Source organism: Pelodiscus sinensis, unplaced genomic scaffold, assembly GCF_049634645.1.
Source record: "Pelodiscus sinensis isolate JC-2024 unplaced genomic scaffold, ASM4963464v1 ctg34, whole genome shotgun sequence".
NCBI lineage: Eukaryota > Metazoa > Chordata > Testudines > Trionychidae > Pelodiscus > Pelodiscus sinensis.
The window spans coordinates 5,351,778-5,375,703 of record NW_027465849.1 but is presented as its reverse complement, the minus strand read 5'-3'; the positions used below and the strand labels follow the sequence as shown (position 1 = coordinate 5,375,703).

Here is a 23,926-nt window from a genome sequence, read left to right as displayed (position 1 = left end):
GCTCTCTCTGCACATCCTAATCCGGGGTGGGAAATCATTTTTGTAGGAGGGCCACTTCACCCATTTTGGGAGTGGTACGCAGACCAGCTCCACCCCCAGAAGGGGCGGGGCTTCAGTGGAAGGGGCGGGGCCTAAGCAGAAGTGGTGGTTCCCTTTAGGCACCATATGCCCCTGGGGGAAGCACAGGAGACTTTATGTGCCTCCCCCCCCACCGGGACAGGGGAGCATGTGAAATCTCTTGGCCCTTGCCCTGCCAGTCCGGTAATTGTGTCTTCTGTCCAGTAAAAAAAACCAGAAAATTCCGGACATGTAAAATGTCGGGTGTAGGGTTGCCAAATGGTTTCAACAAAAATACCAGACACGTGTGACATTACATCTCAATCTACATTGAATCTTATTTAGAAACTAATGGACATTTCTATTTTCTCAATTTGTTTCCCGAACAGAAAGCTCAAATGCTGGACTGTCCGGTTCAAAACCGGACACCTGGCAACCCTAGTCAGATGGAAGGCCGATGGGACGTCTTTCCCTTCCCGCATCTGGTGGGGGCGGGGGAAGTGGGAGAATTTAAAGGCGCAGCAACTTTTTAAATTTTTTTACTCAACAAGTTTGGTCTCCCGTTTGTTTGGTTTTTTTCTCAACCAATTTTTCCCCACCATGTTCGGGATTCTTTGTGAAAGTATTTGGCAACCCTAAGGGAGCCGCTAGCCATTCTGAACAGCTGGCGGTTCCCTCTGGTGCCATGGGCCCTGGCAAGGGGAGGAGACTTTGCACACACCCCTAACCCCAGGCCCTGATTGGCCTAGGAGTGGGGGGCACATGAAGTCTCTCCCCCCACCCGTGGCCAGGGCCCTGCCAGGGACGCACGGTGCCTACAGGGGGCGGGGGAGCAGCTTGGCAGGCCAGAACTGGCCCATGGGTTGTATCTTGCCCACTCCGTCCTACTCTATAGGGCAACACAGTGAGAGGGTGACTGTTCCTCCTCAGGAGGCTGGCACTGAAAGGGTTAAGGCTGTGGAGGGAGGGGAGGAGGGGGGGAGTCATTGGGCACCCCAGTGCACACGGGCCAGTCCAGCCATGGCCTAGCAGGTGTGACTCCACTGAGGCTATGTCTAGACTGCAGAGAAATGCGTCCGCTTTTCTGAAAAAAAAAAAAAAGTCGGAAAAGCGGAGGCGTTTTTTTCGGCATCCCTGTAAACCTCGTGTTACGAGGAAGAAGGGATGTTCCGAGAGAGGGTTTTTTTCCGAAATTTGGCCCCGTGTAGCCTCTTTCAGAAGTAAATTGGAAAAAGATTCGCCCCCGGGCAGGCTTTGCGCCCTTGGCACCTCGCTTCTGTTCGCAGACCCCGTGAAGGAGCACGGTGGGGAGTCGCATTCAGAAAGGGAAACCCTGGCTCAGGCGGGCTGACACCCAGGGCCGGAGAACCCGTCTGACCCAGCCGTGGGCAGCCCAGGCTAGAGAGCGGCCTCCTTCACCGCAGGGGGCTGCAAGATTGTAGGAACCCAGGCGGCCTCGTGGGACAGGACGGTTTGCTCACGGCGCTTGTGTACCTAGAATGGGGGACGGACGCCAATGGGACTGTGGCAGCGCTGTGATTGGCTGCAGAGGGAGCCCTTGGCTCTCACAGGCAGCGCTGTGATTGGCTGCAGAGGGAGCCCTTGGCTCTCACAGGCAGCGCTGTGATTGGCTGCAGAGGGAGCGCCTGGCTCTCACAGGCAGCGCTGTGACTGGCTGCAGAGGGAGCCCCTGGCTCTCACAGGCAGCGCTGTGATTGGCTGCAGAGGGAGCCCTTGGCTCTCACAGGCAGCGCTGTGATTGGCTGCAGAGGGAGTGCCTGGCTCTCACAGGCAGCGCTGTGCTTGGCTGCAGAGGGAGCCCTTGGCTCTCACAGGCAGCGCTGTGATTGGCTGCAGAGGGAGTGCCTGGCTCTCACAGGCAGCGCTGTGATTGGCTGCAGAGGGAGCCCTTGGCTCTCCCAGGCAGCGCTGTGATTGGCTGTAGAGGGAGCCTCCGGCTCTCACAGGCAGCGCTGTGATTGGCTGCAGAGGGAGCCTCTGGCTCTCCCAGGCAGCGCTGTGATTGGCTGCAGAGGGAGTGCCTGGCTCTCCCAGGCAGCGCTGTGATTGGCTGCAAAGGGAGTGCCCGGCTCTCCCGGGCAGCTCTGTGATTGGCTGCAGAGGGAGCGCCCGGCTCTCCCGGGCAGCTCTGTGATTGGCTGCAGAGGGAGCGCCCGGCTCTCCCGGGCAGCTCTGTGATTGGCTGCAGAGGGAGCGCCCGGCTCTCACAGGCAGCGCTGTGATTGGCTGCAGAGGGAGCGCCCGGCTCTCACAGGCAGCACTGTGATTGGCTGCAGAGGGAGCGCCCGGCTCTCCCAGGCAGCGCTGTGATTGGCTGCAGAGGGAGCGCCCGGCTCTCACAGGCAGCACTGTGATTGGCTGCAGAGGGAGCGCCCGGCTCTCACAGGCAGCACTGTGATTGGCTGCAGAGGGAGCGCCCGGCTCTCCCAGGCAGCGCTGTGATTGGCTGCAGAGGGAGCGCCCGGCTCTCACAGGCAGCGCTGTGATTGGCTGCAGAGGGAGCGCCCGGCTCTCCCAGGCAGCGCTGTGAATGGCTGCAGAGGGAGCGCCCGGCTCTCACAGGCAGCGCTGTGATTGGGGGAGGGTGTACCGCAGCTGTTTAGACCGAGCGCTGTCATCTGGTGCTGAAAGGCCAGGTTTGCCTCCACCCCTCACGTCGGAATGGGACTCCCGGCAGTGCACCTGAACGTAGCTGCTTCTGGGGTGGAGCAATGGGGGCTTCTCCTCCAGTGCTGAGATGCAGCTACCTCTAGGGTGCAGCGCGGCAGATGATTATACCATGAGCACTCAGCACCAAGAGGCAGCCACCTCTGGGGTGGGGCGCAGCAGCTGTTTACAACCCATTGCCCAGAGGCAGGCGCTTGTGGGATGGGGCGCAGGGGCTGTTTGACCACCAGGCCACAGGCCAGCCTAGGGCAGGCCAGGAAGAGCAGTGCCGCGGAGAGGGGAATGTATGGAGGTAAGAGACAACCCAGCTGGAATTTAGCCAGGACCCTGGCGTTAACCTTCCTGCTCCTTCCATAAATTGCAGCAGGCTCCAATTTGCGCCTCCTCAGAAAGCCGACCCGTGATTCCCCATTCCCCTAGGCAGGTGGGGAGGTGGGGGAGGGGAGGGAGCCATGCCCCCAGTTCACAGCTCCCATTTTACACAGGTCCGGGCTAAGGCTGTGGTGTGTTTCACACAGCTCCATATGTGCCTCATTCAGCGCACCATGGACTGAATGCCTGGCATGCTGGTAAGCAGTTGTGGGGGAGGTTGGTCCAATGGACCTCACCCCCCTCAATCTGGCCAGATGTAGCGTTATTGAAACAGATGTTTTTGCTGGCTCAGGGGCACAGATGAAGGGCTGCACAGCCTTGATTGGGTGGTTAAAACTAGCCCAGGGCAATGGGAACGCAAGCTGTGGCCAATCAGTCGGTGGTGTGACATGGAAGATCAGATCAGCTGTGATGACGAGAGTGGCCTCTCCGGAGGCCTGGCGTGAGGCACATGAGGTAGCAGGGCCTATGCCGGTCCTGCCCTGTAGCAGCCGTGTGGGTGCACAGCTGCTGGGGTCACAGAGAGCACTGGGAGATGGGATGTGGCCCAAGGGCCTCCCATAGCGCTGTGAAAGGATCAAACCATTGTTATTATTGATTAGGTGTATTACGGTAACAGCTAGGTACCCCAGTCATGGGCCAGAACCCCATTGTGCCAAGTGCTGTCCCTTTTTCTTGCTATTAGGTGTATTACGGTAACAGCTAGGTACCCCAGTCATGGGCCAGAACCCCATTGTGCCAAACGCTGTCCCTTTTTCTTGCTATTAGGTGTATTATGGTAACAGCTAGGTACCCCAATCATGGGCCAGAACCCCATTGTGCCAAGTGCTGTCCCTTTTGCTTGCTATTAGGTGTATTACAGTAACAGCTAGGTACCCCAGTCATGGGCCAGAACCCCATTGTGCCAAGTGCTGTCCCTTTTTCTTGCTATTAGGTGTATTATGGTAACAGCTAGGTACCCCAATCATGGGCCAGAACCCCATTGTGCCAAGTGCTGTCCCTTTTGCTTGCTATTAGGTGTATTACAGTAACAGCTAGGTACCCCAGTCATGGGCCAGAACCCCATTGTGCCAAGTGCTGTCCCTTTTTCTTGCTATTAGGTGTATTATGGTAACAGCTAGGTACCCCAATCATGGGCCAGAACCCCATTGTGCCAAGTGCTGTCCCTTTTGCTTGCTATTAGGTGTATTACGGTAACAGCTAGGTACTCCAGTCATGGGCCAGAACCCCATTGTTCCAAATGCTGTCCCTTTTTCTTGCTATTAGGTGTATTATGGGAACAGCTAGGTACCCTAGTCATGGGCCAGAACCCCATTGTGCCAAGTGCTGTCCCTTTTTCTTGCTATTAGGTGTATTATGGTAACAGCTAGGTACCCCAATCATGGGCCAGAACCCCATTGTGCCACGTGCTGTCCCTTTTTCTTGCTATTAGGTGTATTACGGTAACACCTATGCACCCCAATTAGGACACGTCTACACAGCAGGGCAAAAATCGAAGTAGGCTGCACAACTGGAGCTACATCAAGTGCGTAGCTGAAGTCGAAATGGCTTAATTCGGCTGGTGGCGCTGCCTGCATGGCAGGAAGTGGAAGGAAGAAGGCTCTTCCTCCGGCCTCCCTTCCTCCTCGTGAAAAGAGGGTTACGGGAGTCGGAGTAAGAAGCCCTCCAGCTCGCCATTACTTCGAAATAACGCTGCTGTGTAGACATAGCCTTAGAGACTAGGATCCCCTGGTGCCCAGTGCTGTACCTTCCCATTGCTAATCGGTGTATTACGGTGACACCTACAGCCCCACTCAGGCCAGTGGGCAAACATGGCACCAAAAGACAGCCCTGGGCATAAGACAGGCGACGCCAGGGGGAGACAGACAGACGGACAGACGGGAGATTGCCATGCAATTTCACAAGCTGCAGCTTCTCACAGGGGCTTTGGTCCCAACTTGGCTTTCCCGTCCACGGGCTTATTTTGAGCGGGCGATGTTCCTTCTCCCCCCGCCTCCGGAATTGAGTTGTCTGCTTTGAAGCCCCCGGCAGACGAGGGCCAGCCCGGGAAATGAAGTCACTTCTCCAGGCTTGGCGCGTGCCCAAGCAAGCCTCGGTGACGGAGAGCTAATCCGCAGGGTACCGAATGCTTTTGCGCCGCCGGTGCCTGGCCCGAGTGAGCTGCATAGTAAATGTATTCTCTCTCTGTCTCTCTCTTCTCTTCTCAGTCTCTGGACGGGTTTGTGTTTGCACTAAACCAAGAGGGGAAGTTTCTTTACATCTCCGAGACGGTGTCTATTTACCTCGGGCTCTCGCAGGTAGGAGCACAGCGAGCTGAGCACTCCCATGAATAATGGATCCGCGTTAGAAAAAAATTCCAATCAGGTGGCCAGGCCGTGCGGCGGCTTAAAATGCACCTGCAACGTGACCCAGCAGGCTGCCGGGTGCATAGTAAGGCAACTGTCTAGCTTGAAAAGGGCCTCCTGGTTTGCCACCGAGCCGCAGTGTTATCCCCAGTGGCCCGGTTCCCACTGAGGCCAATGGCACATCTCTCGTTAAGTGCAGTGTGAGCAAGAGCCAGGCAGTAACTGTCTAATGGGAACCAAGAGGCAAACACAGGGCTGGTCTGGAGGCTATTGCTGAGGCTGGTGGTTAGTGTACAAGGCTGGGCGCCAACGCACCTGAGTTCTAGTCCTAGCTCGGAGAAGGGAGTGGGGCAGGTGGCTGTGGAGGTAAAACATTTCTGCTGACTTTCCTCCCTGACTGTGGGCTACTCTGTTCCTCAGTTTCCCCATCTGTGAAATGGGGCTAATCCTTCTTTGGAACATGCTCTAAGGCCATCAGCTGGAAAATGCTGAGTAGTCAGACATATAAATTAAGGGCTGGATTGTCCTTTATTGGGGGCTGGATGTGGTAACAGGTGCTACTGGTCACAGCCAGAGGAGGTCTGGATGGCAAGGAAAGGAGGGTTATGTGCCAGGGTATGTCACGTGTCTGTGGGCCCCCCACCTTGCAGAGGGCCCGTCACCAGGCTGGGGGTCTGATGGGAATTATAGCTGGTTGGGAAATAGATTGTTTGCCCTGTGAAAAATGTTCAGGTTTCTGTTTATATTTGAGAAATTTTCATAAAATGACATTCCCCCCCCACCTCCCTGCAACATTCACTGTGGGCCAATCCATCTGACAGCTTTTAATGTCTGAAATACAGCGAATGGTGACATCACAAGTCTGCTTCTGAAGGAAAGATCACAATGTTTTTTGGTGGTCGAAATGTAGCCGTGTTAGTCAACGGTTTATGGGCAGTTCAACATTTTCAAAAAATCTCCAATGTTTTTCCAGATATGATTTTATACACCCCCCCCCCCCCCACAATTGCCAGTTTTTCTGAATCTGCCCCCAGGGATCGGGGGTGTTTCTGGAGACCACTAGATCATGGCTATCTCTTCCTCTACCCCAGGGCCCATGGGGAGTAGGTCAGGGGGGTGGCCAGAGTAGCTATTCCCTGCCACCCCAGGGCCCGTAGGGGGCAGATCGGGGATGGGACTGAGCCATACTGTGTGTGGCTATTGTTTGCTCCCCTGAGGGGTAGATTGGGGTGTGGCTGGAGTGCTCTGCGCTGTAACTATTCTCCACCCCCAAGACCCACAGGAAGTAGCTCATGAGTTAGAGCAGCCCTCCCCGTACCCCGGCCCCCAAGTGCCGAGTTAGAACAATGCAGCATCAGGCCCAAGCCTTGTGGGCAAGGATGGGCCCAGCATACACTGTTTTGACCCAGAACAGGTTCAGGTCCTGATGTCCCCAGACCCCTGGGTTTGGTTCAGCCCCATCTCTGCATTAGGGGTAAGGATCCTCCCCAAGCTGCAGCCCTGGCCTAGCAGCCAGAAGCAGAATCCCCCTCTGCCCCCCTTCCATCCTTGGCCAAACCTGATCACATTCCTCCCACATTTCACCCTGCCCTGGCAGCTTGGTCTCCTGTCGGACCCCACTGGAGAAAGGCCCGCGATGCAAAGCAGGGGTTCGGGAAACAGACACAACACGCCAGGGTCACCGGCCCTTGCAATACCCGTGCCCTGCCCTGCAGTCCAGGCCCACAAGGATCGCAGCTTTCACGTCCAACAAATAAGCACGTTTCTGTTGCATCTCCTGGCAAACAAGGCCCGGGAAAGCTCAAAAACCCAGCAGGCAAACTGACAGAACCCAGCATCTTTTTGGCTACAGAATCTCCTAGTTTCTAAGCCAATCTCATGGATTTGGGGGAACGGGTTGAGAGCTCTGATTCCTGATTTTGAACCTTGGGGGGTGACCCTACCAGGCCTAATTCCCTTCTAGCTGGCATCTCCTGCGGGGATCCTCGCCAAGGTGGGCCCGCACCAGCCAAGACACCCGTCCTGCACCATGCAGACGCTGTGTTCACACCAAGTCTCTGCACAAAAGAGGGAGACATTTCTCTCACCGTGTCCCCCCGCGGAGCCATGAAGTGCGTGGGAATAGCCTGGCGGTAGCCCCCTAGCAAACACGGGGGCTTTGGCGGCCTCCGGGTCCACTAGCCTGTGGCTGCGTCTCTTGGCCCTTGCCGCGTGACTAATCAATAGCAGTCACTAGCATCAGAGGGGTAGCCGTGTTAGTCTGAATCTGCAGCGTCTCCTCTCTTGGAATTCACACCTCCAGATCAGCTACTAGAAGTGGGCCTCATCCTCCTTGATTGGATCCACCTCATTATCTCCAGCCTGCATAGTTATACCTGCCTCTGGAAATTTCCACTACATGCATCTGACGAAGTGGGTCTTTGCCCACGAAAGCTTATGCTCCAATACGTCTGTTAGTCAATAAGGAGTCACTAGCAGGTGACATACAAGGGCTCTTCCGCGTCTATTGGAGCCACCCCTTATTTCGAACCAGATTTCGAAATCACAGGCGGCTTGTTCCGGCGTCCTGGTAACCTTCATTCCATGGGGGCTAAGGGAATTTCGGAATAGCGCATTATTTCAAAGTTTGGCTCTGTGTAGACAGCGCCAAATTATGAAATAAGCTATTTTGAAATACAATCAAAATAAGCTACACAATTTGCATAGCGCAAATTCCATAGCTTATTTCGAGCTAAGGGTGCTGTGTAGACACATCCTGAGTGAATTTTCAGTGATGGACTTCAGGTACCCCCAACACACACACACACACACACACACACACACACACACACACACACACACAGAGCAAGACCCATCCACTCCAGCAGAGGGCAGCAGAAACGTGCACACACACACACACACACACACACACACACACACACACACACACAACCCCCAGAGGGCAGCAGAGACAGGTGTGCATGTACACACACACACACACACACACACACACACACACACACACACACACAAAACCACCAAAGGGCAGCAGAGACAGGCATGCGTGTGTACACACACACACACAACGACCAGGAGGCAACAGAGACAGGCGTGCATGTACACACACACACAACCACCAGGGGGCAGCAGAGACAAGCATGCATGTACACACCCCTCTCCCCCAGGGGGCAGCAGAGACAAGCCTGCATGTACACACACACACACACACACAAAACCACCAGGGGGCAGCAGAGAAAGGCATGTGTACACACACACACACACACACACACACACACACACACACACACACACACACACACACACACACACACACATGCTGAAAATACTTCCGCTCAGTTGGTTATTTGCAGCTCTGTGTCTCCAGGTGAGCCCTGCCGCATGCGGAGCAGGGGCTCAGATCTGGGCTCCGGGCAGTGCCCCAGGGGTGAATTCGGTTTGCTCTGGCAGTGCCCGGTGGTGGAACGCAGTGCAGGGCAGGGGGCCACACCGACTGGTGGAAGGACCCGGTCCCCAACCCCCCGCTATAGGGGACAGACTGTGGCCAAGCCCCCTGCACTGTGGCTGTTCTCTGCCCCCCCCCAGGGCACCTAGGGGGTGTATCAAAGGCTTGACTGGGTGGACTGTGCCGTGGCTATTCTCTGCCCACAGGTGAGCCAGGACTCCTGGGTTCTTGTCCCAGCTCTGGGGGAGAAGTGGGGCTATGATGGACTGAGGCCACAAGTCAGTCACACTGAACGCTCCAGCTGCCAATCTGGCCAGACAGAAGCCTCATGAGCAAAACCCCTCTGACCCCCCAGCTCTCCCTGTGCCCCAATCAGCCCCGGGCCTAACACACAGGTGAGGGGTTATAGAATCCAATCTCACCTACCCTGAACAGATTCTTCCGGTCCCAAGAAACCAGCCACAAATCCCTGGTCAATTTACACTCTGGATCTTACCCACAAGACCACGCTGGGCCAAGCCTTTAGAATCTAAAGGTTTATTGCTAAAAGAAAGAAAAGCATGAGAGTAAGGTTGTTAAGGAGAATACATTACACCACGTTCTCAATATAAACTGCTAGGCTACGTCTACACTGGCATGATTTTCCGAAAATGCTTTTAATGGAAAAGTTTTCTGTTAAAAGCATTTTCGGAAAAGCACGTCTAGATTGGCAGGATGCTTTTCCGCAAATAAGCCCCGATCGCCATTTTCACGCTCGGGGCTTTTTTGCAGAAAACAGTACTGTGCTAAGTATCAGAGGGGTAGCCGTGTTAGTCTGAATCTGCAAAAGCGACGAGGAGTCCTGTGGCACCTTATAGACTAACTGAAGCGTAGGAGCATAAGCTTTCGTGGGCAAAGACCCACTTCGTCAGATGCATGTAGTACTGTGCTGTTTACACTGGCCCTCTTGCACAAATGATTTGCGCAAGAGGGCTTTTGCCCGAACGGGAGCAGCACAGTATTTCCGCAAGAACACTGACGATCTTACATGAGATCGTCAGCGTTCTTGCGGAAATTCAAATGGCCAGTGTAGACAGCTGGCAAGTTTTTCCGCAAAATCAGATGATTTTGCGGAAAAACTTGCCAGTCTAGACACAGCCCTAGCATATAAGTCTCTGGTGTACATCCTATGTCAGGATGGGTCCACAGTTCTTTCCGGCTCGTTGTTCTTGCAAGGCTGCATCTGGGATCAGGAGCTGAACTGAAGACAAGATGGAGGGTGCCACATGGCCCTTATATACCTCTCCTGGCATCCTCCTGGCCAGAGCAGGTCACATGCTCGAGTGACCGATCTGTGTTTCACATGCGTGGTTTGCTGGTATCAGTCACATTCCTCAGGTGTGTATTCATTGCCGCCTCACTAATTAGCGTAGCCACTGGCTGAACATTCTTTGCCTATTGCTCTGTCTCAGACAGAGACTTTCCAGCATCAACACAGAGTACATATTTATAACTCCACATACAGATATTATACAAGTACAGTAAAACTCCATTGGTCCGGCATCCAATGCTCCGGCACCCCTGATGGTCCGGCACCATCGGGAACCCGGAAGTGCTCCAGGCAGCAGGACAATTGGAGCTGCTCTGCGCCCGGCTTCCCCAATTCAGCCGCTGCTGAAACTGACCAGCAGCTAAATCGGGGAAGCCGGGGGCAGAGCAGCTGGGGTGCTGCCGGGTTGGTCCTGTAGCGCTGCCCCTTGGGGCTGCGGGACCAACCCGGCAGCACCTTAGCTGCTCTGCTGTAGGTGCCCCGATTCAGCCGCTGCTGAAACTGACCAGCAGCGGCTGAATGGGGACGCCTGGGGCAGAGCCAGACTATCGGAAGGGGGGGCTATGAGGGGCCTGGGGTGGCATCCCCTCCCACACCACTCCACCCCAGACCCCTCATAGCCCTCCCTTCCAATAGTCCGGCATATCTGATAAGCCGGCACCCCCTGGGTCCTAAAGGTGCCGGATTATTGGAAGTTTACTGTACATGAATAGCATATACAGAATCAGTAGACCAGAAGTTTTCATGTGACACCTCACACGGCCCCCCTTTGTATAGACTTTGGAGGCACCTACCCCCCCATGGGTGCAGCAGTGATCTTTAAAATTCAGTAACGTGACAGGGCTCTATGTCAAAACTCTGGGAGGCTATCCCCAGTCCTCTCCGTGCCTCAGTTTCCTCTCCTACGACATGGGAGAATCCGGGTGGGTTGGCTGTGTGGTTAAATCCCTGTGACGTGCGTTGAGATTCCGACGGTGACGTCCGACCGCTCCTCCCAACAGGAGCCGGGTGTCTGGAAAGCCGACGCAGCCCCCAGCCCCCGCGTGGCCCAAACACGGGGTCTCCCATGCCCGCCAGTCTGGCAGCTCTGCGGCCCCCGTTCCCCTTCCCGTTCCAATCGCCACAGGGGACCGGGGCATGAAAGGCGGAGGCTGGGATCAGAGCCCCGGTCTGCGCAAGGGAGAAGATCGATCCATCGATCCGGCTCCCACGGCTGATATGCAAACGGGCCTCCTCCATTGTTCTTCTGTTGTCAAGGTGAAGGACAGAGACACTGGAAAGATCTTCTGCGGCTCTTTCCTTGGGCTCTGGAACAACAGATCCTGACGGTCAGAGCCAGTCAAACCCAGGTCCGGCCTGCCGGATTGCGTCTGGTGGTTCTCCGGCAAATCCATCCCTCCTGGCCTTGCTCTGGCGGGGGGCTCAGTCCCCAGCAAACATAACTTGGTCAGTGTAGGGGACAGGAAGGGATTCCATCTGGGAAACCGATGGGGGAAACTGAGGCATGAGGCAGGACGATCACCCAAAGTCACCCAGTGTACCAGAGATGGGGATAGAACCCAGGCACCCTGCTGAATAGCGTTCCTTCTTCTCTCACTGCTTAAGTGCTGAGTCCTTGCTGCCAGGCCCTCCTGCTGCACCTACTAGGCAGCACTCCCTGCCCTGACTTGGAAATAGAACCCAGGAAGCCTTACTCCCACCCCCCTCTGCTCTAACCACTGAACGACCCTCTCCTCCTGGAGTAGGGCACAGAACCCAGATCTGGCTCCCAGCCTGCCTCATCCTTTGCTCTAACCACTAGCCCCCACTCCACAGAGTTTCCTGTAAGCTGAGCGCTTGGGCGGCCGCCCAGGAGAGATTCAAGTGCCGCCCAGCTGATTAGCAGAGCACCCCCAGTTGGCAGTGTGTCTCTACCAGTGGTGCACATCCACACAAGCCTCAGTGCATGGAATACAATTTATTCTGCACGCTCATGGAAAAATCGAGGGAACATTGCGCCAGTCCCAGGGCTGGGCACAGAATCTGACTTTCAGCCACCCCCGCTGCTCTAACTACTAGATTTCACTTCCCTCCCGGAGCTGGCAAGCGACCCCAGGCATCCTGGCTCCAGCTCTGGGCTATGCCAAGGGAGGGCTGGTCAGGCATTTGGTACTGGCCTTATTACCCACTGCTAAATGTCATGTGTTGCCCTCCCAGGGTCACTTTGCCATGCAGGGGGGAACCAGGGGTTGTTCCCCTCAGGGCTGGGGTGCAGTGCAGGGGGGAACGCACCCCACAGTCCCCCACTCAGCCACCATGTCTGGTCCCCCCATGGCTGCTGGCAGTCTGACGGCTCGAGACCCTCCTTTCATCCCCCTGGAGGCGGGGGGGGGGCACGCCTTCTCCAGGGGGCACCTGGGTTGGGGAGACCCCCCCACTACGCATTGTAGCTCCAGGTGGGGGTAGGGGAGCCAGCCCCTTGCAGCCATCACCCATGCTGGGACAGCGCCTCCTCCAGTCGGCTCCGGTCTTTTCCAGCCACTGGCGCGGGAGGTGAGTTCAGCGCAGCCAGGCGCCTGTGTGCTGGGAAAGCCCCTAATGTGGGATTCTGCCCCGGGGAGCAGCCCCCACAGTTATAGCTGTTGCAGTTACCATGTGGCTGCATTTCAGTGCTGGATGAGCGATGCCCGGATAAACAGCTGCCATGTCCCACCCCAGAGGTGGCTGCATTTCAGTGCTGGATGAGCGATGCCCGGATAAACAGCTGCCATGTCCCACCCCAGAGGTGGCTGCATTTCAGTGCTGAATGAGCGATGCCTGGATAAACAGCTGCCATGTCCCACCCCAGAGGTGGCTGCATTTCAGTACTGGGTGAGCGATGCCTGGATAAACAGCTGCCATGACCCAACCCAGAGGTGGCTGCATTTCCATGTGGGGTGAGCCATGCCTGGATAAACAGCTGACACGCAGCACCCCAGAGGTGGCTGCATTTCAGTACTGGGTGAGCCATGCCTGGATAAACAGCTGCCATGTCCCACCCCAGAGGTGGCTGCATTTCAGTACTGGGTGAGCCATGCCTGGATAAACAGCTGCCATGACCCAACCCAGAGGTGGCTGCATTTCCATGTGGGGAGAGCCATGCCTGGATAAACAGCTGACACGCAGGACACCAGAGGTGGCTGCATTTCAGTACTGGGTGAGCCATGCCTGGATAAACAGCTGCCATGTCCCACCCCAGAGGTGGCTGCATTTCTGTGTTGGGTGAGCAATTTGATTCCCTTGCCAGTCTGTCACATGGTTGGGGATCTCTGATTATGCTTTAGCAATAGAAGAGATAACAAGAGAAGTATGCAGGATGCTCTGCTATGGCTACCTTGCCTAATGGTTAGAGCAGACATGGTGGAGCCTGGGAGTCAGAACTCCTGAATTCTATTCCCATCCCTAGAAGGGGAGTGTGGTCCACTGGGTAGCGCAGCAGTTTGGGTTCTGCTCCTGGCTCTAAGAGGGCCGGTGGTTCAGGGCCTTGAAGAGGATATGTACTCGCTAGTAATTATTTGACTGAGATCAGGGCACCGTTGTATGGTGCTGTGCAGAGCCCAGCTCAGACTGTGCCAGGTGCTGCACAGACAGTCCCTGCTTACTGTCCAAAGAGTGGGAGGGGAAACTGAGGCTCAGAGTGGGGAAGGGACTTGCCCCAGGTCACACAATGAGACTCCTGGATTCTGCCCCTGGTTCGGGGAAGGGAATGGATTCCTGGGCTCTTCCACTCCTGGGTCTGCCATTGACTCACTGTGTGACCTGCCCCACACCGTGCCTCAGTTTCTCTGTCAGTGAAAGAGGGCTACCAATCCCCTTTGGCCCATGCACGGAGAGCGCCAAGGCGCCTGGCTGGGGCCTACTTTAAACCGCACATCAGGTTTTCACTGAGGGCTCCCCAGGGGCCTGCGTGTCTGAGTCAAATCGCAGGCTCTTTTAATGCCTCCCCAGCGAACACTGCAGACCCCGAGCCAACCCCAGGCAAGGAGAAGGCAGCCTTTGATATGGCAGGCAGGGCGGATGGAGAGGACCTTGCCGCAGGCTGCGGGGGGGGCGGGGGAGGCTCTGAGGCTAGGCATCAGATTGGGGCAGCTGAATTAGCCCCCCCTCAATCTGGGGGAAATTTTAGACACCCCCCACAACCTCGTCCCACTGCGGTATCAGCCAGCCTTGCTCATGGAGCGGCATCTCTGCTCCCTCCCTCCCTCTTTCTCTCTCTCTCTCTTTCTTTCTCCCTTCTTCCACAGTCTCCCCCTGCTCCTTCCACACATGCACCACCGTCCCCACCCGGAAACATAAACCCCTCTCCCGTATCCCACCCCCTTGCACTCAGCTCTTATTGCCCCCTCGCCCATCATCCGCACGGCCCAGCGCCCTGCCAGAAGCCTCCTCCTAGGTTCGGCCGTTTGCGGTAGTCAGTCCCTGCGCTACCCCCCGCAGTGGTGCTGGGATCATGCTGCCCGTTGGGGAGGCAGCGTGGGCTAGTGGCTAACACAAGCCTGGGAGTCCAGGCACACTTGGGTATCACTTCCTCTGCCACTGATTTCCTGTGTGCCCCTTGTCAAGTCCCTGCACCTTGTCTCCTCTGAGCATGAAAGGGAGAGCAAGGGGCTGCCCCTAGGCTCCCCGCTGTCTAGGCTTTTCTGTAGCTCCCAACCCTGTGGCGTCTGGGCGCCTCCCATGAATAACTGTGGCCATAGGGATCACTCTGCCCTTCCCTGTGGGCAAGAAGCCAGCATTCCTTAAGTGCTTTGAGATCCTTGGGTACAAGTCTCAGCCATTGCTGTTGGTTCAGGGTGCTTGGACTTTCCCAGCGATAAACATTAATTAATCCTTGTCCCCCACCCCCAATGCAAGGTATTAGCCTTCCCTATCGCTGAGTAAACTGAGGCATGCTGCATGAATATGGCATGGACCTGATTTCCCACCCCCTACATCAGTGGCAGAACCCAGGAATCCCAGCTCACAGTTACCTGCGGTCACCACTAGACCACACTCCCTTCCCAGAGCTGGGGATAGAACCCAGGCACCCAGCATCCCTGCTCTAACCATTAGACCCCCCCCTACGATTTTGTAGAACATGGGCGTGCCTAGAAGCCCTGGTTGTAGCCGACGGCCCCCTTGTGCCAGGTGCTGTACGTTTGTGTTGCTAGTACGGTAGTGGCTAAGCACACTAGTCATGGACTGAGACCGGACTGTGCTAGGCACAAATGTTCCCTCTCATTTGGCCACCCGTGTGTAGAATAAATTTTGTTGTGTGCACCGAGCCATTTGCAGGTGTGCACCACCAGGAGACACACCTGCTGCCCGCTGTGGGCACTCTGCTAATCAGCTGGGCGGCACCTGTAGCTCTCCTGGGCGGCTGCCCCCCAGTGCTCAGCTAGCAGGGGACACGGCTAGGTGCTGTATGTTTCTATGGCTATCGGGTATATTACGCTAGGAGGCCACGCCGTGGACCCGGCTCTTCCCTGTGCTAGGTGCTGTACATTTGAGGGCTATTAGGTGTATTGTGGTAGCACTTAGGAGTCTCGGGTACAGACTGTTGCTCCAGCCTCCCCTCCCTTGCAGCCCGTTCTATCCTACTAGCCTGTATGGCTCCGGGCTTGGCCCCCCCTTAGCCTTTCCCCTCTCCCCCCTTCCCAAGGATGTCTTCGGGCTCCTAGGCAGCACCGGTACTTAGCCCGTCTGCAGTCGCTGCCTTGGCAGCCGGGGCTTGGTGCTGCCTGTTCTCAGCCCTTCGGAAAGCCCCGAACCCTGCAGGTGAAGAATCTAGCTTTGCCTGCTGGTTTATTGATCCTCCCGCTCCCTTCCCGAGCTGGGAGAGGTTAACCCGACGCGCTGACCTTCCAGGGTCCGCTGGGGCTGCCGCCGCTCCCGGGCAGGCTGGCACGGCGAGGAGGGCGCTGCCCTTCCCGCGCAGGCGGCCCAGAGGTCGCGCCGGCTGACCTCGCGTGTGCCGGGGGGCTTCGAGCCGGCGTTCCACCCAGACGTTTCTTGCAAGAGCTCAGGCGCAGCCGCGAGCGATCGGTGGGAGCAGGACGGGGGGGCCGGCGGCGTGGCATTCGCACCTTACAAGGGGGCACGTGGTCCACTGGGCTTGTGCCTTCGCAAGGGGGGGGTGCCCCCGTGGAGAGTCAGCGAGCCACGCCCAGGCCTGAGCTAATGCAAGAGCCCAGCCCACGCCAGGAGAAGGCTGCCTGTAAGGCAGCAGCGCTGTCTGGTCGGGAGGTGTTTGCTGGGGCCCCCACCTCCATCCGCCCCCCTCCCATTATTCCTTATTCAGCCAGGAGTCTGCCATGGACTAGGCCACCACTGCGCCTGGCGCTGCACATTTTTACCGCGATTACGGAAATTCGCAGACCAGGCCCCACAGTGCCCGGTGCTGTCCATTTTAATTGCTATTAGGTGTATTATGGTAGCGCCTAGGAGCCTGAGGTGCTAGGGGCTGTACAAACAGAAGGCTGCAGCCCCTGGCCCCGAGCGCCCCCCCAGCCTGCAGCTCACGCCCCATCTCTCTGCTGGAAGGGCGGCGCTGGAGCCTAGCATAGAAGGGTGGGGAGGGGGGAAACTGGGTGACTCAGACGAGGGCTGTTGGGGTCCATCACTTGGCTTGGTGGCAGATGCACCAGGCACGAGTCCCGCATGGGGCTAGGGTACAGGAAGGGACCCCGGACAGCTTCTTGCTGCCCCTAAGAGGTGTCAGGGGCACGGCTGATCCCCCCGCCCCCATCTCTGTTGCCTTCCAGGTGGAGCTGACGGGCAGCAGCGTCTTCGACTACATCCATCCCGGAGACCACCCCGAGGTTGCTGAGCAGCTGGGGCTCAAGCCGCCTCTCAGTGCCGTCAGGCCCCCGCCGGCGAGCCAGAAACCCCCCAGCCTCACCGGGGCCAGCTCTTCCTCCTCCTGCACCTCCTCCCTGATCGAGGCCTCTGAGCCCGGTAAAGGGGCTTCTCTTGCTTGATCCCTCCCTCCCCAGTTCTCTGCCGCTGTGAAACGAACCGGCAATCCTAAAGGCCAGGTCTCCCCCCTGCTCTAACCACTAGACTCTACTCCCGTCCCAGAGCTGGGAGTGGAACCCATAAGTCCTGGTACCCCACCCTCTTTGCTCTAACCACTAGACCTCCCACCCCCACTCTTTGTCTTCCCTTCTCTCTTCTCCAATCCCTTGCTCCCCTTTCCTCTTCCTCCCTCCTTTCTTTTTCTCCTCTTTCTCTCTCTTCCTTCCTTTTCCCTCTTGTCTTTCCCTCCCCACCCTCCCAAACCCTCTGCCACCCCTGGGATGGTAGGAGCCCAGCCTCTGTGCTGGCTTGGTATTCAGGCAGTCTCACCTGGTCCCCGCTAACTGTAGATGAACACACACCCCCGCGCCCTGCACACGCACACACAAACCCACCCCAGGGCCAGGCGGAAGAGCCGGCGTCCAGGAGATTGGTGGGCGGCGAGAAAGGAAAAGGAATCTTCAGTCGCCTTCCAGCTCATTTGATGTCCGTCCACTTGGCTTTTATCTGGGGAACCTTTCAAAGATTTATACAGAGCAGGAGAGTAAAAGAGAATGAGATATAAAGCTGAGCACACTGCGTGCTCCGGCTCCCCCCCGATGGAAAGCAGACGGCCGCCCGTCCTCGGCATTGCTGGGGGCGTGTGGGTCCGCGCAGCCGTGTGTGCTCCTGGGGGGGGACTTTTGCTGGAGATGGGGGTGCCATTCTTAAAGGGGGGGTTGCAAGGCAGAGAGTGGAGGGGCGACTGTCTTAGCAAAACGGCTGCTCCCCAATTACAGTCGACACCCCCTGTCATTTTTTCAGACCCACTTTGAGCAGGGTGGGAGCAGACCACGCCGAGAGGGGAAGGGGTTTGCATGCAAGGTCACGGTAGCTTTGGGGTTTGAAGGAATCTGGTCCTGGCTGCTTGGACGTGTGGGGTGGGGAGACGGGGAGGAATTATTTCAAGATCAGAGGGATGATTGGAGGTGACCAAGGCTGGCGTAGGAGAGCAGTTGCATGGTTTGCACTTGTAGGGTGGATGGCAGGAATTGGGGGCGGGGAGGGATCCAGGGGCACATGCCAAGGGGGGCAACAGAGTTTGGGTCGCGGGAGACCCTACAGTAATGACAGCGCCTTGCGCCTTTGCTGCAGCAGGAAAACAGACTCCTCCTGTAGCCCTGCAGGAGGTGCCCTGACCCACCCACCTCACCATTATTTGAGGGCCAGCCTCCTTCTGAAAAAGGCCACCCCCCTTCTAGTGACCTGGCCTGGGGCTGACCACGCCCCCTGGCGCGGAGGCGTGGGGGCAGGGTGCCGCGGGCTGGACCAATGACACTCCTCGTGCCGTGTCTGTGCCAGATCCCGCCGCCCCCCTCGCTGCCCCCGACCACGATGCCCTGGAACGATCCTTCTTCGTCCGTATGAAATCCACCCTGACCAAGCGAGGGCTGCACGTGAAGACGTCCGGCTACAAGGTAACGGGTCGGGGTCACCCCGCGCCCGGTAACAGCCAGCCAGAAAGGGACCCTGGCAGCTCCAGAGAGAACCCCCAGCTGTGGGCTCCACATGCTGCCCCCACCCTGAGCGCTGCACTCCCATTGGCTGGGAACCGTGGCCAATGGGAGCTGTGAGGGCGGGGCCTATGAGCAAGAGGAGTGTGCAGAGACCGGGAGTCGCCTGAGAGATGCCCCAATGTCCTGCCCCAGCTCTTAGCCCCCCAAACTCAGGGCCCCCTCCTGGATCCCAAACCGCTCAGCCCAGAACCCCCAACACTGGACTCCAAATCCCTCCCCCTCCCTGCCTAACCTAGAGCCCCCTACTGCGCCCCAAACCCCTCCCCCACGGCCACACCCACAGCCTGCACCCCGAGCCAGAGCGCTCACCCTGACTCCTGCCCCAGCCTGGAGCCCGATCCTGCACCCTGAACTCCTCATTTTGGGCCCCACCCCAGGGCCCACACCCCCAGCCCGTCCCCTGCCCCAAACCCCTGCCTCAACCCACTGACAGTGAGTGAGGTATGGGAAAGCAAGCCACCGAGGGAGGTGGATTGTAGCCTGAAGGAGGCGGGGCCTTGGGAAGGGCGGTAAAGGGGGTGGGGCCTTGGGAAGGGGCGGGGCTAGGGTGTTCTGTTTGTGACGGTAAAAAGGGCCCTAAGACCCCTGTGAGGGCAGGTGGGGAGGACACCTCCTGCCCGGCCCCTTCCTGCCCCCCTCGGCTCCTCGTTCCCTGGCGCCTGCTGGATTGATCGCCATGCAAAGCCAGTCCCCTCCTCCCCTCTGATCAATTCCACTGAGCCTGGGTGTTCAGACTCCCCCCCCCCAGCTATGGGGCCATGCTCTGCTGCCTGGTTCCCAAGGCAGGAATGGGTCGCACCAGCCCCTTCCCTTCCCTTGCCTTCCCGTGGCTGGCAGCCCTGCCCTGGCGCAAAAGGATCTGCAAGAGCAGGAGGCTTCTGGTGTCAGGCGTCAGGGCCAGTCTTGGGGTCACGCGGTGTCCTGCTCTAACCACTAGACATGACTGCCCCTATCCTGCTCTCCCTGACCCCTTTGACTCCTGCCCAGCACGGCCCCGGCATTAGAGGCCCAGACTCAGCATCAGTGGCACGTGGCTGGGCAGACGTCTCACTTCCTTGCCCATCCACAACCTTCTTTCTCCCCCCGCCCGCCAGGTGATTCACGTCACTGGCCGCCTCCGCCCCCGTCTGCCGTCCTTCTCCCACGCCCATTCAGTCCTGGGCCGAGTCCTGGGGCTGGTGGCCCTGGCCCACACGCTGCCGCCATCCACGCTCAGCGAGGTGCGCATCGAGTGCCACATGTTTGTGTTCCGGGTCAACATGGACCTGCAAATCGTGTACTGCGAGAGCAGGTGGGTGCAGGGGGCGGCGTGGCCAGAGCACCTCCCCTGGTGTCAGTGGCATTCGGGCCAGACTCTGCATGCAGCTCCCCCCCCCCCCCCGGGGTAAAGCTGGAGACGGCGTTGGCCTGTGACTTTTATTTTGGCCTCAGATTAACGGGGGCCTGGCCGTGTGCTGCGGGATTCTCCCTCGCCCTGCGCCGAGGGATCTTAGAGCCTGGGGGGTGAGACTCCATCAATGGGGTCACCAGCTGGTGTCAATCGGCCGTTGCCATCAATAGTGCCGAAGCCCCATCAGGACTTAGTGGCTTTGTGCCAATTTACCCACGCTGCCAACCACGAGCAGGCTGGCACATGCCAGGCCGGCACCCGTTCCCTCTGGCTCTGTCTCCAGCCCGCAGTCTGCCCCTCCCAGCCTGGTAACTCGCCCTGCCTCTCCTCCGCCCACAGGGTCAGCGACTACATGGACCTGTGTTCCTCGGAGCTGGTAGGAAAAAGCTGCTACCAGTTTGTCCATGGCGAGGACGTGGAAGGAATCCGGCAGAGCCACTTGGATTGTAAGCCTCTCCGGGCCGGTCCCTTGCCCCTTGCCATATGGGTGGGGGAAGGGAAATAAAGGGAGATGTCAGAACCAGCGGGCAGGCCTCTCTGCTGGGTCTCTTGGCTTGTCAACGTCATCAGCCTGATGCCTTGGCTTCCTTGCATGCCCAGTCCGGCAGGAAGCCCTGTGTGAGTGAGGCGCTGGGCAGCCAGGAGACCGGACTGTGATTCCCAGATGTGCCAGAGCTCCCCTAGCATGCATGCCCCCCCCCCCCCCCCAAAAAGAGCAAACCCCGCCGTGCCTCAGTTTCCCTCATCTATGCGGTGAGGTTCATCATCCTTCCTCGGTGTGTTCTGACCGTCAGTTTTTCACGCAGAGGGCCCTGCTTGCAGATGGTGTGCCTGCGTGCTGGCTGGCTCCAGGTTCCTAGCCTTCCCCCCGCCCCAGGTTACTTGCAGAATTGTCCCTTTGTCTCTGCTGATGGCTTCTCCTCCCCCCACCTCCTCTGCTGGCGATGCCCCTGCCCTCTGCCTCTTTGTTCCTCTGGGGCACACGGGTAAAGCTGCCCGGGCCGATCTGGGTCTAAGCTGCTTCTCTCTAGTGTCCGGCGTGGCGCCAGACACCAGGTGGCCTCGGTGGCTGCTGTTGGAACTCGGGCTGCCGCAGGGTTGCTTTGAAAGGGGCTGTGTTCCTGCCTTCCCGCTCGCCCCTCCCGGGCAAGGCAAAGGGGCGGCCGCTTCTTTCCCCAGCAGCCCCCGCAGGCCACGTCCCGGGCACGCCCCACGGTCCCAGTGGCTCTTTGGTGAATGGGCACCGTCTTGCCAGTCTGAACGTGTCCGGCTTCAGCTTCCAGCTGCTGGGTCACAGAGCCCCCTCGTGCATGTTTGGAGCCTGAGAGACTGGATTCGAGTCAGCCCATCCCCGCCTCTTTGCTAAGCGGGAGCCGGAGGGGCTAAGGCAGGTCCCTTCTCTGACCCCTCTGGAAGGGTGAGCCCCCCGCCTGGCCACGGGATTCCCGGAGCGGTCACGCCAGCGCCAAGCACACATCCCCCTTTGGGTTGCGCTCTGGGTTCCTGCTCAACTGATTATCCACCCGCCCCCGCCCACAGAGCTGCCCGGTAGAGACCCCCCCCCCCCCGGCATCAGGCCAGCTCGGCCCCAGGAGGCAAAGTCGAACTAAGATACGCACCTCCAGCTACGTCCCAGCCAGCGCTGATGCCATTGTCCCAGCGCAGAGCTAGGGGGCGCTGTGCTGCAGGACCCAGTGGGAGTGACACAGCAGGGGGCGCTCTCTCCTTGCAGTCAGGGCTGGCCCCGCTGCTGGGGCTGCTACCTTTTCTGAGCAGTGTTCCCTATAAGCTGGGCCCTTAGGTGGCCGCCCCGGAAAAGTTCAAGTGTCACCTAGCTGATTGGCAGAGTGCCCACAGCTGCCCACAGCTGCCACCATGTGTTTCTATTGGTGGTGCACACCTGCACGTGCCTGGGTGCACATAACAAAATTTATTCCACACATGGATGGAAAAAATTAGAGGGGACATTGATCCAGGCCCCTTGCGGTCATCAGAGATCTTCTGACCATCCCAGCCTCAGCTGCAGGGCAGGTGTTCAAACAATTGCTGCATCCCGCCCCGGGCAGGCCTCTGGGCAGCATGAACGCTGCTTTGGACGAAAGGCACAATGCGTGATTAATAATAACTGGCCTTGAACCCATCTGGGTGATGGTATCAGACAGCTTCAAAGGCCGAGAAGGGACCACTGGGCTTCTAGAAATGTCAGGCTGCTAGGGCCTTGAGAGGCCATCACTTCCAGACCCCTGCGCTCTGGGGACCAAGTAAACATAGACCAGCCTGACAGCCTGGCCTGAAACCCACAATGAAGGGAATCCCACAGCCTCCTGGGGATCTTGTCCCGGAGCTACCCCCCCTCATGTCAGAAAGCTTTTCCTACTCTCTAACCAGTGGGGGCAACCTGTGGCCCATCAGGGTTCTGTGCGTGGCCTGTTGCTCACGTGTAGTGTTGCCAGATCCTGCTGGTTTCTATCCACCTAGTTTTTTTCCTACCAGTGTTACACGCCCGCAGAGCCAGGGCCCGTGAAGCAAGGTGCATGCGGATTGCACAGAACACTGCCTGTGAGAGCCGGGCGCTCCCTCTGCAGCCAATCACAGCCCTGCCACGGTCCCATCAGCACCTCCCACAAAAGCTAGGCACGCCGGCTGCCTTATCTGGGAGACTGTTTTGGTCACGAGAGTCTTGTGGTCCAGTCACTAACCTAGGCTGCTCATTGCTGAGCTAACCTAAATCTCCTTTGCTGCGGAGTAAGGCCGCTACGTCTTGTCCCACCTCCAGGGGACATGGGGACCAGCTGATCACCGTCCTCTTCTCAACACTCCTGAACACACCAGCTGTGTCTAGACTGGCCAGTTTTTCTGGAAAATCAGCCACTTTTCTGGAAAAACTTGCCAGCTGTCTACACTGGCCGCCTGAATTTCCGCAAAAGCACTGACTTCCTACTATAAGAAATCAGTGCGTTTTGCGGAAATACGATGCTGCTCCCGTTTGGGCAAAAGTCCCTTTTGCGCAAAACTTTTGTGCAAAAGGGCCAGTGTAGACAGCTCCGATTTATTTTGTGCAAAAAAGCCCCGATGGCAAAAATGGCGATCGGGGCTTTTTGGAGCAAAAGCGCGTCTAGATTGGCCACGGACACTTTTCCACAAAAAGTGCTTTTGCGGAAAAGCATCCTGCCAATCTAGACGCTCTTTTCCGAAAATGCTTTTAACAGAAAACGTTTTCGTTAAAAGCATTCCCGGAAAATCATGCCAGTCTAGACGTGGCCACTTGGTTGTTTACTCTGACCTCCTGTGTAGCGCAGGCCGCAGGAATGCCCTGATTAATTCTGGTTTGAACTCACAGCCGATCCCTGACAGAAACGCATCCAGTCTTCACTTCCCACTTGCCAGGTTTGGAGAATCCACCATGGGCCTGGGTCAATTGTGCCGATGGTTCATTACTCTCACTGATAAAAACAGACACCTTATTTCCAGGCGATTGTCTGGCTTCAGCTTCCAGCCACGGGGTGGTGTGAGACCTTCTTCTGCTGGACCAAAGAGCCGAGGATCAAACATTTGTTCCCTCTAAGTCTAAGTCTATAGCTACTGACGGGCTGGGATCAAGTCACTCTTTAGCCTGCTCTTTGTTACGCTTAAACAATTGAGCACCTAGAGAATCTCCCTGCGAGGCAGGTTTAATTCCTCTCTGACCCCTCTCCAGTTGATCGACATCCAGCTCGAGTCGGGGGCCCTCCGCGCTGGACAGAGATGAAAGGG

At 57.6% G+C, this 23,926-nt stretch overlaps 1 protein-coding gene across 2 annotated transcripts in view; it reads left to right on the top strand.

Moving 5' to 3' along the window:
• The window catches only part of NPAS1 (neuronal PAS domain protein 1), a 118,248-nt gene that overhangs the window by 75,493 nt on the left and 18,829 nt on the right, over positions 1-23,926 (top strand). For both annotated transcript variants that reach the window (XM_075915360.1, XM_075915361.1), the window contains 5 exons: positions 5,325-5,414; positions 16,975-17,167; positions 18,569-18,684; positions 19,878-20,074; positions 20,513-20,619. In XM_075915360.1, coding sequence (XP_075771475.1) covers positions 5,325-5,414; positions 16,975-17,167; positions 18,569-18,684; positions 19,878-20,074; positions 20,513-20,619 — 703 coding nt within the window. The remainder of the gene's footprint in view (positions 1-5,324; positions 5,415-16,974; positions 17,168-18,568; positions 18,685-19,877; positions 20,075-20,512; positions 20,620-23,926) is intronic.